We start from the raw sequence: 12,935 nt of genomic DNA, 5'->3' as shown, positions 1-12,935 counted from the left end.
CTACATATTGGCCTTGACAGGTAGATCAGAGTGTCATCAGCATAGAGATGAATCGACGAATTTTGGCGACACTCAACATATCATTAATAAAAATGCAAAATAAAATTGGATCTAAAATAGAGCGCTGCGGCACACCTAACATAATTGGTTTTAGGCTTGAGTAGTTATCACCACACGTAACAGCATACGGACTCCTCTGACGAAAATTTCGAGTTCTTTTAACTTGATTCATTCATTTAGCCAGTTTGCAATGCTCTCGTAAGAAGTGAACTGCTCTTCAATAAGGGCTGACTGCATCGATCGGAACGGATGGTAATCCGAAGGTGCAATGTCTGGGGAATACGGCGGGTGGGGCAAGATTTCCAAATTCAGTTTCTCTAAATATTTCTGGTCCGATTTAGATATTTCTGATCCTACCAGATGCACAACATAACCTTTGAAGCATGAATATATTTTTTATCATAATACAGGGTCAGGCACTCGAGGTGTAACCAATTAAAAAGGCCATACATTTCGTTTGGAAAATTACTTTCATTCAATTTAAAATAAAAACATTGTGAAAATAATACAAAATTAAGAATCAATTTACTTTTTCTCGATATGACCACCTTTTGCCTTGACTATGGCCTTGAGTTTGGACCTTGCTCTCCCAAATGGCACATAGGGAATAATCCATCGGATTCGCGTCTGGTGAATTTGGTAGGCTTTTTCTGGACGTTATGAAATTCGGAACGTTTTTTTTGGCCTTTCTTGGTTCACTCGAGCTTTTTGATACGGTGCCGAGTCCTGTTAAAACGTCCATGGTCTGCCACCGAAATGTTTGTCCGCCCATGGCTTCAAAGTAGCATCCAGAATACTTTTCCGATAATATTTCGCCTTTACCTTGACGCCAGGCTTGCTGAAAACGATTGGAGAGCACCCATCTTCGGTTACAGCGGCCCAAATTATTACATGTGGCGGGTGCTGCCTCCTGGTGGGCAATCGATAACTCAAATTCTCATATGAACGCTCGGTCAAAATATTATAAATCGTCTTGGGAGTTCACGAATTACTCAATTTGAAAAATTTTCGTCGCAGAAAATACTATGATCGGCCAAGCGTGGTCGATGCGGTTGTGTGATATCATGTGCCTTTTCGATCTTGTAAGGTGTTAGCTTGATTTTATTCATTTAATCTTGTTATGTATAATAAAGTATGGAATGCACGTGGTAGAAAGCAAGTGGGTTGTCAAATGTGTGTAGTTGCCAGATTTTTACATAAGGCTTGAATTTCAGATCATTTTTCGGTATGCGGCGGATGATACGGTCAGATATTTTCAGTTTTTCGCCATTTAATTGACACTTTGTCGGGGATTTCGCTCGTTACTTTTTGAACCATTTCACATGACGTTGCAGTCTTTTGATGACCACATTTATGACGTTTCGCGATACTATCAGTATCATTGTAGCGAGTAATGGCACGACAAACAAAATTTTTATTTAGTTTAGCTCACGCTCACGAACAATATCTGGTTGTGATTTTCCAGCCAAATATAATGCAATTACATTATCGCGTTTACTCTCGGCAAAATGCCTCTGCGCGCTTGTAAAGAATACTCCGGACTGTCATTTAGATAACTAACAGACAGCTGATGCCCGATGCCCGTGCATCAGCTGTGCAAGCGGCCTGAAGTTGGTTACACTTCGAGTGCCGGACCTTTCAGATCTATTTTTCATCGCCATTGACGATGCGATGCAGAAAACCTTTTCTTTTCTGCCATTTAAAAAGCATATCACACGTCAAAAAACGTCTCTCGACATCCCTCTCCTTCAATTGATGTGGCACCCAGTTACCTGCTTTCTCGACCATTCCCATCGCGTGCAAACATTAACCTACGGTGGATCTGTCAACATCCAACTCTTTAGACATATCATCAAGGGTTCGTCATGCGTCTTCATCCAATAATTGTTGTAGTTGAGTTTCTTCGAATTTATTCGGTACTCTTCTTGATCTTTAACACTCACGTCGAAATTGCCACTTTGGAAGCGTCGAAACCCATCTTTGCAAGTTGTATTTGATGGAGCGTGATTACCGTAAATATTGATCAATACACGACACGTTTCAGCTGCACTTTCCTTTAAAAGGAAGTACAGGGTGAACGATATGAAGACGGATTTGCGTCTGGCGAATTCGAAAGCCATTGTGTAGACGAAATGAAGTGTGGAACATGATTTTTTAACCATTTTTAGTTCACACGAGCTTTATGAGACGGTGCCGAGTCCTGTTGGAACGTCCATGGTCTACAATCGAAATGTTTGCATGTCCACGGCTCTACAGCAGCTTCTAAAACATTTTCCCGATAATAAGTCGCACTCACTTTGACACCAGGCTTGATAAAAACGATTGGAGAGTGTCCGTCAGCGGTCACTGCTGCCCAAACCATTACTTGCGATGGGAAATTGCTTCGAGTGGCTATACGTAGGCTCAAATTCTCGTATGAGGTTTCGGTCAAGTAAACACGATCGTTTTGAGTGTTTATGAACTGTTCAATTGGAACATTTTTTCATCAGAAAACACCATATTAGGAAATTCGCCACGTTCGTGGAAGCGCAATAACTCCTTTGCTCTTTCGCACCGAACATATTTTTGCTGGGGTGAAAGATCGTGTGGTTTTTGGAACTTGTAAGCCTTGACCTTGAGCTCATTTCTCAATATGCGTTGAATGCTGTCTTGCGAGATTTTCAGTTCTTTGGCCATTTTTTTCCACTTCGACGTGGATTTCGTTCAATTCGAGCCTTCACTTTCCGAACCATTTCTGGCGTTGTTGTGGTTTGTTTTGGTCTACCGCCATAGCGTTTTGCAATGCTACCAGTATCATTGTAACGCTTTATTGGGCGATACACAAACATTTTATTCACTTTGAGGTGACTGAGCTCACGAACAATGGCTGGTTGTGATTTTCCAGCCAAATATAGCGCAATCACACTATTACGTTTGAATTCCATTACAGAAAAAAAAATTCAACCAAACTGAGACGCATATGCTTTTATTTACAATAAACAATATATTGAACTGTCATTAGAACAATTTTGACGTTGATGTCATGAGCTGTTTTACAGATACAAGCAGTGTGAAGTTGGTAATGTAGAATGACTTCCCTCAAATGTTGAATGTAGACATTTTTGACGTCAGATGAAAAAGGATCTTTACGCTTCAAACGAATGTCAACTACTGCGATCGAGACCTCACATATACACCTTGAAATCACCAGTATATTACTAGAGCGAACACAAAAATATCAGGAGCGACTCCCCTCTTTTACAAGGGCGGAAACTTTTTCCCATACCCAATATATGTATGTATATGTAGTATACATAAAGTGTTGGGCGAATATTAATTAACCATTAACCATTGATTAATTGTTTTTGATTTCGGTAAATTTATCAATATTGTTAATTGGTAGTTTATTTATCCAGTCTATGAAACAAATTCTTAAGCACTATTAACAAAAAGTGAAATATTAAATTATGATATTAATAAAGGGTGATCATTGGAGGTACTTTTTCCAATAGGGCTTTTTGTTTTTTTGTACAGACCTCGCGGGACTACTGTCAAACTAAATACATATTTGTTTTTTAATATTCATTAACATTTCATCATGGAAAGACTTACGCTCAACAACATTGACAAATCGTACAATTGTATTATGAAAATCCACGCTCTCTGTGGATCATCGCGCACGCAGGTCAACTTATGGTGTTTAGCGATGAACTCCATTTTTGGGTTAATGGCTACGTCGATAAGCAATATTGCCATATTGAGGCTGAAGAGCAACTCGAAGACATTAAAAAAACAACCTACATCCATTGAAAACAAATGGTTTAGGGCGCCTTATGGGCTGGAGGAATCATCGGCTTATAACTCGCCAAAGACTAGGCTGGCATTGAAGCAATAGATTTACTGCGTCGTCGTTTCGGTGAACAATTTATCTATCGTCTTGGACCAGTGGACTGGCCACCAAGATCGTGAGATATCACACATTTGGACTTTTATGTGTGGAGCTACGTAAAGTCTAAATGCTTTGGGGGTAAACCAGCTGATTGAGGCATTGGAAGCCAACATTACTAAAGTTATTAACGAGATACCGACCGAAGTCCTACAGCAAGTCATTCAAAATCGGTGTTTACGGATGGCCGAATTATGTCGCAGTTGCGGCCAGCACTTAAAAGGGATTATCGTTAAATAATTTATGTCATAAGTGGTTTTACACAAAAATAATAAATTTTGCCCAATCGTTTTAAATTTTCGTTGTTTTCTTTTAATTTAAAATCCGATACCTCTACATTGATCACTCTTTACTATGTATGTAAATATTATAAAGAAGTAAATTAAAGGTAAGAATACACAGGATTTCTAAACATATTTTTTCAATGAGCAAAATCAGGTAAGATAGAATTCAAGATAGATACAGAAAACTGATTTATAGCATGAGCAGTTGAAGCTTTTCGGAAAGAGGAACGTAGATTTATTTGCGGGATATGGAAACTAATTTGTTCCAACAGAAATGAACAATCTATCAATGTAACCGTTAACAACCATAAAAGCAGAAATATGTAAAGGAAAAAGGAAGTATCTTCCCAAAATTTCTTAAAAATAAGAATAATTCTACCTAAACCAGTTATAGAACAGTTTCTTTTCACTTTGTTTGTGGGTTGTCAAAAAAGTATTGCGGTATTTTTATTGAATTTTCAATTGTTCATAAAATTGGTTATAATAATACGATTTAAGTGAAATATGCGCCGTTTTGTTCGATGACGAGTTCCCAACGAGATGCCACCTTCATAATGCCCCTCTTATAGAAGCTCGCTTCCCTATTGTCAAAAAACTCGGAGAGACAATTTTCATAGGACTCTCTTGTGGACAACTTCCGACTACCAAGCTCGTTCGCCATGGACAGAAATAGGTGGTAATCACTTGGTACGAGATCTGGACTATACGGTGGATGCAAAAGAACCTCCCATCCGAGCTCCCGGATCTTCTGGCGCGTCACCAAAGATGTGTGTGGCCTGGCGTTGTCCTGATGGAAGACAATTCGGCCTCTGTTGATCAAAGATGACCTCTTCTGCCTGAGTGCTGCATTCAAGCGGTCCAGTTGTTGGCAGTACAGGTTCGAATTGAGCGTTTGGCCATAGGGGAGTAGCTCATAGTGGATGATTCCCTGCCAATTCCACCAAACACACAGAAGAACCTTCCTGGCCGTCAATCCAGGCTTGGCCACCATCTGGGCAGCTTCACCGCTTTTCGACCACGACCGTTTGCGCTTCACGTTGTCGTAAGTGACCCACTTTTCATCACCAGTCACCATCCGCTTCAAAAACGGGTCGATTTTGTTGCGTTTCAGAAGCGATTCGCATGCATCCTTCTTTTTGAATCCAAGCTTCTTCAAATGGTTTATAACGGTCAATTCAGCGATTTTATCGCAATTTTTGACGACAGGCCTTCCGAACCGTGGCGCATCTTCGATCACCTCTGCACCAGAACGAAAACGTTGAAACCATCGTTGTGCGGTGGAAATGGAAACTGTATCGGGTCCATAAACTGCACAAATTTTATTGGCAGCATGAGATGCATTTTTGCCTTTATTGTAGTAGTACTGTAAAATATGCCGTATTTTCTCTTTATTTTGCTCCATGTTTGCGACGCTATAACTCACGAACGACTAAAAGCAAACAACAATTAATCAAACACGTGTTAGCACGTGAAAAGAGCTTTCCAAAAAGCTCTAGCGTGAACCGATGCGACGAATACAACTAGAACTACGCGCTTGCAAAGACAAGCTTGCGGAGTGTTTAAAAAGATTTTATCCGATATTTTAACTCATTCGCATCGGGAAACGAGAATTCTCGTTTACAAAAGAAAAACATTGTCGTCGGAAAACGAGAATTCTCGTTTTGTGAGAAGTGTGCTTTCTTAGACTGAACAAAAATAGTTTCTCCAAGGATATTTACATTCCGGTCTCCTTTGTCTTTCTTTTAAGTCGACACATGTTAACTGTTTACTTCGAATATCTCATATCGGGGTTTTTTTTTATTCCGATCCTAAATAAACAAAGCTGTTGGCGATTACGTTTTCAAAGGGTCTGTCTCACCATTCCCTCGACCTAAATAATATTTTGCTCGTACGGGCACGAGACCATGTAATCTGGATAATTATTACTTATACAAGGATAATTATTATAATAGTGTCGAAAATTCAGAGTTATTATTAAAACATAAAAATAGAGTTTGCGGTACTATAAGAGAAAACAGAGGATTACCGATAGATATAAAAACTGACATAAAAAAATGAAAACAGGTGACATAGTGTTTCGCCGAAAAGGTGACTGTCTGTTGTTGATGTTTAAAGATAAAAGAGACATAAAAATGATAAGTACAATTCATTCTGCTGAAGTAGTACTGACCGGAAAGCATAATAGAAAAACCAAAGGGAATATTGTGAAACCACTATGCATCATAGAATACAACAAATTCATGAAAGGTGTTGATCGTGCAGATCAATACCTTTCCTATTATTCTATCATACGAAAAACAACCAAATGGACCAAAAAGGCAGCACTATATATAATGCATATTGCACTATTTAACAGCTTTGTAATATACAAAGCGATAAATATAAATAAAAAAATTTTGTATAAAAAATATTTATTAGCAGTTGCTGCGAGGGCCTGGTTAACTGAAAAACTGAAATGCAGCCCACAACATCTCGAGCTACTGGTTCAACTTCAACACCACCTGGTAGATTGTCTGGTGGAGAAATAAAGCCACAAAGAATAAAAAATAACCTACAAGAATATGTATACTCGTACTATGTAAAATACATGGGGTAAGGAGCGAAACACGATATGTATGCAAATTCTGTGAAGTACGGTTACACAAAGCAAGCTGTTTCACCGACTATCATACTAAAAAAAAATAATATAATATACTAATACTTCTTATGTACAACTTCTAAAAATTTCTATAAAATATAATAGTTACAAAAATAATTATCGCAGTTTTTTTACATATATGTTAATATATCTTTACATTGCTATATTAGAATACCCCGATTTCTATGAAAGTTTAAGGAAAAACAGTCCCATGCAAATGTGTTAATATTTTTCACGTTTTCTTATTATTTCCTACGTTGGTATCAGATCAGGAGTTCTTTTAAATAACTTTCATGTGGTTAACATTTCATTGTTGTTTTATATTTAAACTCTATAACGAAAAACTGTTATACTACAGGGTCCGGCACTCGAAGTGTAACCAATTAAAAAGGCCATAAATTAGGTTTGGACACTTACTTTTATTCAATTCAATGTAAAATTATGTGAAAATAATACAAAATAAAGAAACAATTTACTTTTGTTCGACATGACCACCTTTTGCCTTGACTACGGTCTTGAGACGGTCCAGAAACGGATGGCAAACTTCCCGAATGTAACTTGCAGGTATTTTGGACCACTCGCGGACAATGACTTTTTTCAGCGCCTCGAGACTGCTGAATCTCTTAGTTCTCCTTTGCTCTCCAAAATGGCCCAAAGAGAATAATCCATCGGATTCGCGTTTGGTGAATTCGAGAGCCATTGTGTGGACGTTATGAAGTTCGGAACGTTTTTTTTTTTGCCTTTCTTGGTTCACTCGAGCTTTGTGAGACGGTGCCGAGTCCTGTTGAAATGGCCATGGTCTACCAACGAAATGTTTGTCTGCTCACCTCTTCAAAGCAACCTCCAGAATAAAAAATAAAAATAAATAAATAATTGGCGCGTACACTTCTGTTCGGTGTTTGGCCGAGCTCCTCCTCCTATTTGTGGTGTGCGTCTTGATGTTGTTCCACAAATGGAGGGACCTACAGTTTCAAGCCGAATCCGAACGGCAGATATTTTTATGAGGAGCTTTTTCATGGCAGAAATACACTCGGAGGTTTGCCATTGCCTGCCGAGGGGCGACCGCTATTTTTTATTAATTTTGCTTTCACCGAGATTCGAACCAACGACCTCTCAGTGAATTCCGAATGGTGATCACGCACCAACCCATTCGGCTACGGCGGCCGCCAGAATACTTTCCCGATAATATCAGATCAGTCCATAAGTTCGTGCGTTTTTTAATGTTGGTTTTAAAATTAATAAAAAATATGTTTAAAGTGTTTATTAATGAATAATAAAGCGTTTTTCAGTAAGAGCGCTTCAACTTTTTTTTTGAATAAAACACAAACGGTTTGACTTTTTTAACTAATTTTTTTTTATTATCGAGTCTGAACATATACATTTAAGTATGAAATTCGATTTCTTTTCCATGACCACCGCGTGCACGTTTTACGAAGTCCAATCGTTGAACCCAATTTTCGACCACTCTTTTGCATAAATCGGCCGAAATTCCAGCAATTTCGCGTTCAATATTGGCTCTGAGCTCACAAATCGTCGCCGGCTTGTTACTGTAGACCAATGACTTCACATAACCCCAAAGAAAATAGTCTAGAGACGTCAAATCACACGAGCGCGGCGGCCATTCGACCGGTCCATTTCTGGAAATAATGCGCTCATCGAACCTACTCTTTAACAAATCAATTGTAGCGTGTGCTGTGTGGCTTGTGGCCCCGTCCTGTTGAAACCACATGTCGTCTAAATCCATACCATTCAATTGCGGCCAAAAATAATCGTTTATCATGTCGCGGTATCGATTTCCATTCACAGTAACGTGGCGATCGTTCTCGTCAACGAAAAAATATGGGCCAATTACGCCGCCGGCATGTAAACCGCACCAAACAGTGATTTTTTCGGGATGCAACGGTGCCTCATGAATCACGTGTGGATTGCTTTCTGCCCAGTAACGCATATTTTGCTTATTGACAAAGCCATTGAGCCAAAAGTGAGCTTCATCACTGAAGATGATTTTTTGGAAAATTTATAAATTTTCATAAAAAATTTGCACGATTTGCAATCGTTGCTCAAGTGTGTAGCGTTCCATGATGAAATGTATACTAATGAAGTTTACAAATGACAAGCGAAAAATAAAAAATATTGCGTCGTTCGCCCTCCCTATCGGAAAAAAGTTGAAGCGCACCTATTCAAAAACGCCTTATATATTCCTTCATTATTTACAATGTCTTCCCAATGTTTATCCAAATTTTTAATTCCTGCTCAAACAATTTTTCGTCTTTGGAGCCAAAATACGCTTCGATATCCCTTTTTATAGCTTCTTTTGAGGAGTAGTTCTTGTTACTCATACGGGGATTGAAGTCCGCGGAAAGGTGATAATCACAAAGTGCAATATCCAGAGTATGGTGGATGCGGCATTAGCTCCCATCCGAGCTCGTTCAGCTTGCCTAATGTTTGCCTTGCGGTATGAGGTCTTGCGTTGTCGTGGTGAAAAAAAATTTGCGTCTATTCACTAAACACGGTCGATTTTTGTTAAGTGCCTAATTCAGGTTTGATAGCTGATGGGAATAATAATCAGCAGTTATCGTCTGGTTTGGTTCCAGAAATTCATAATAAACAATACCGGCCATATCCCACCAAATAGACAGGAGAATCTTCTTGGGGTGAAGGCCATCTCTAGGGGTCGGTTCTGGTGTTTTATCTTTATCTAACCATTGGCGTTTGCGAACAAGATTATTGTAAAGGACCCATTTTCCATCACCAGTAACGATACGGTTAAAAAAAACTTTCATTTTCAAGCCGTTGCAGCAGCTAAGAACACACATTCACCCTCTGCTGAAGGTTGACGACGGAAAGTCTATGCTGAACCCATTTTTCCAACTTTGAAACCTTTTCCAACTGAATTGGGTGCCTTTGAACAGTTCCATGCGATGAATTTAACCTCTGAGCTATCATATAGACTGTCAAATTTGGCTCAGCTTCAACGAGTTCGAGCAAGGCGTCGGAGTTAAAGACTGCAGGATGTCAAGCGCGCGGGGTATCCTCCACGTCGCAGTTACCACTTCGGCATTTTGAAAACCACTTTTACACTCACGGTATCCTTTCCGTGAACAGTGTTTATTTCTGCAACAGCAGTTGTTGCATTTTTACCACTTTTATAAAAAAAATACAAAATATGCCTCGTATACGCGTTCGAAGATTCCATTTTATTTTTTAACAACACGTGCTTCTATACGCGATTAAAATCACTTGTTGAATGCACAATACAGGGTTTGATTGAAAAGTAATGAGCCCTCCCGCGCGGAGCGTCTGCCAAGCGATCAACCGAATCGGCTGGTGGGAGAAAATGATCGTTGGACCTTCCCCTTTCACTAGAAACCGATCCCAGTTCGCTGGGAAAGCTGTTTTAAAAGTGTGTTAGGATTTTGCAGTGGCGAAAATGCAGCAATCGTTGGAGCAACGTTACTCGATCAAATTTTGCGTAAAGCTAAACAAAACGAGTACCGAAACCATTGGGCTACTCAAGGAGGCTTACAAGGACTAATCTTTGTCTAGTGCCCAGGTAAAACGGTGGCACACGTTGTTCAAGGAAGGCCGGGAGGACGTCCAAGACGAACAACGATCTGGAAGGCCTTCCACGACGCAAACAGACGAGGCATCGTCCACAAGGAGTTTGCACCTCCGCACTATAAACGCGACATTTTACAAAGAAGTGCTCCTTCGGCTGAAAAACCGCGTCGCCCGGGTTCGGCCCGACCTCGTCAACAATTGGACTCTCCATAACGGCAATGCGCCGGCGCACACCGCCTTCCTCTGCACCTCTGCATTGGCCAAGATGGGGGTTCCGGCGCTTCCCCACACTCCCTACAGCCCAGACCTGTCCCCTCCGGACTTCTTGTTCCCGCGCCTGAAAAGAAAGCTGAAGGGGATGCGTTTCGACTACATCGAGGCGGTCCAAAAGACTGTGACAGCCGAATTGAACGCGATTCCGGCGGATGAGTTTAAAAAATGTTTCCTGCAGTGGAAGGACCGCTACCAGCGGTGTATTGACGCTCAAGTGTCCTATTTTGAAGAATATTAGTTGTATAAGCCAAAAGGTTTAATAAACTGCTTAAAAAAAATAAGGCTCATTACTTTTCAATCAAACCCTGTATATCAAAGAAAATATAAATAGTTCCGTTATATTTCACGAATAATTTTTTGTTTGCAAAAATTGTACAAAAGTGAAATTATGGGTAAAATACACTCGAACTTTTTTACTGACCTAATATTTCGCATTTATCTTGACGCCAGGCTCGCGGTCACAGAAACTCAAGTTATTACCTTTGGCGGATGCTGCCTCCTGGTAATTCAATGACACAAATTCTCGTATTGAACGACGGTCGGTCAAAAAAACCTTATCGTTTTCTTTTTGAACAATTTCACGTGATGTTGCAGTCTTTTGATTACCACCTCCATGATGCTTCGCGATGCTACCAGTATAGTGGTAACGAGTAATGGTGCTATAAACGAAAACTTTAGTTACTTTAAGGTGCTAAAGCTCACGAACAATCTGTGGTTGTGATTTTCGACCCAATTATAATGCAATATCTTTGCACTTACTTTCCATCGACTTTTCCGTCATTTCCATCGCAGCTCAAAGGGCAATCAGGTTAAAGAAGACTGGCCTCTGGAGGCAATATCTCAAGAGACATGGTCGCAGTTTACACCGTATTTCTCCGAGCTTCGAACAGCTCTCTCTATCCGCAAACTAGAGTTTGAGGGTCGTGCTAGGGCAATCTTTCCAAATAGGCAGGATTGGATCGAGAGGAAAATCTGCACCGAAGCTTGCATCTCTGTCTTCACTGACGGTTCCAAAATGGAATCGGGAGTCGTACCAGGGGTTTTGTCTAAATCAGCCAATTTATCTGTCTCATTTAAACTGCCGAACACTGCTAGTGTGTGGGAGCGAGGGAGATATTAACATTTTTTCCGATAGCCAAGCTGCGATTAAGGCTTTGACGACGCCATGATGCAGAACGAAATTAGTAAACTCCTGTAAGGAAGAGATCAAATCTGCAGGTAACATTTCTCTGATCTGGGTTCCAGGACATAGGAACATAGAGGGAAGTGAACTTGCTGATGAGCTTGCCAAGAAGGGGACTGAATTGGCCTCAGAGACCTCCTACCCGGTCATCGGCATCCTCCTGACAGTTTTTAAAGAAGAATTGCCCAAATTATTTCCCAGGAAAGCGCAGAAAAGATGGAGCTGCATTTCTATATGTGATTTTTCAAAAACTCTTTGGCTTCAATAAAATATACGAAGGACTCAGAAAGTTCTTTGGACTCCTCGCCATTCAATTTCCAAACTCGTAGCTGTGTTTACCGGTCAATAGATGATCGGCACGCACGCGGAAAAGCTAGGGTCACCATTTAACCCCCATTGCAGAAGCTGTAGGGACCTTTTAGAGAAAGAGACTGTAGAGCATTTTTTTTGTCAATGTCCGGGTTTGGCAGCTAACGACTAAGGTCACTGGGCGCTCCTTTCTTCGACAGCCTGGGGCAGTGCGCCAACCTAAATCTAATCAATCTCCTCTATTATATCAACAGCTCCGGCTGGCTGTAGATATCTGCCTGGTGGAGGTCTCATAATGGTATCAAAACGGCGCTAGAGTGACAGACCGACGATTTTACCATTTCATCTACCTACCTACCATAATGCAATCACACTATTACGTTTGAAATCCATTATTGATTTTCTCGGCTAAATGCGCGCTTGTAAACAATACCCTGGACTGTCATTTATCAAATTACCAGACATCTGATGCCCGTGCATCAGCTGCGCAAGCGGTCTGAAGTTGGTTACACCTCGAGAGCCGGACACTGTAATTTTAATGTAGCTTTTCCCATTTGATCGGTGCGATAACCGCTTAAATGATTTTTCGCTATTTCTATATCGTGCTAACCGGCTCCAGTTGGATACACCCAGTGAAACCAAATCTTTTTCCACCTTATCTTTCCAATACGGAGGAGGTTTTCCTCTTTCTCTGTTACCACC

At 40.4% G+C, this 12,935-nt stretch overlaps 1 protein-coding gene across 3 annotated transcripts in view; it reads left to right on the top strand.

The window, feature by feature from the left end:
• Positions 1-6,867, top strand: part of LOC129250021 (ephrin type-B receptor 1-like) — a 95,528-nt gene extending 88,661 nt beyond the window's left edge. For 2 of the 3 annotated variants that reach the window (XM_054889672.1, XM_054889671.1), the window contains exon 9: positions 6,691-6,867. In XM_054889672.1, coding sequence (XP_054745647.1) covers positions 6,691-6,797 — 107 coding nt within the window. In that variant the 3' untranslated portion in view covers positions 6,798-6,867. The remainder of the gene's footprint in view (positions 1-6,690) is intronic. The other variant, XM_054889670.1, reaches the window with a different exon arrangement.
• The last annotated feature ends 6,068 nt before the right edge of the window (positions 6,868-12,935 follow it).

The sequence above is a fragment of the Anastrepha obliqua genome, chromosome 6 (genome assembly GCF_027943255.1).
Source record: "Anastrepha obliqua isolate idAnaObli1 chromosome 6, idAnaObli1_1.0, whole genome shotgun sequence".
Lineage (NCBI taxonomy): Eukaryota > Metazoa > Arthropoda > Insecta > Diptera > Tephritidae > Anastrepha > Anastrepha obliqua.
This window is presented reverse-complemented; position numbering and strand designations above follow the sequence as displayed.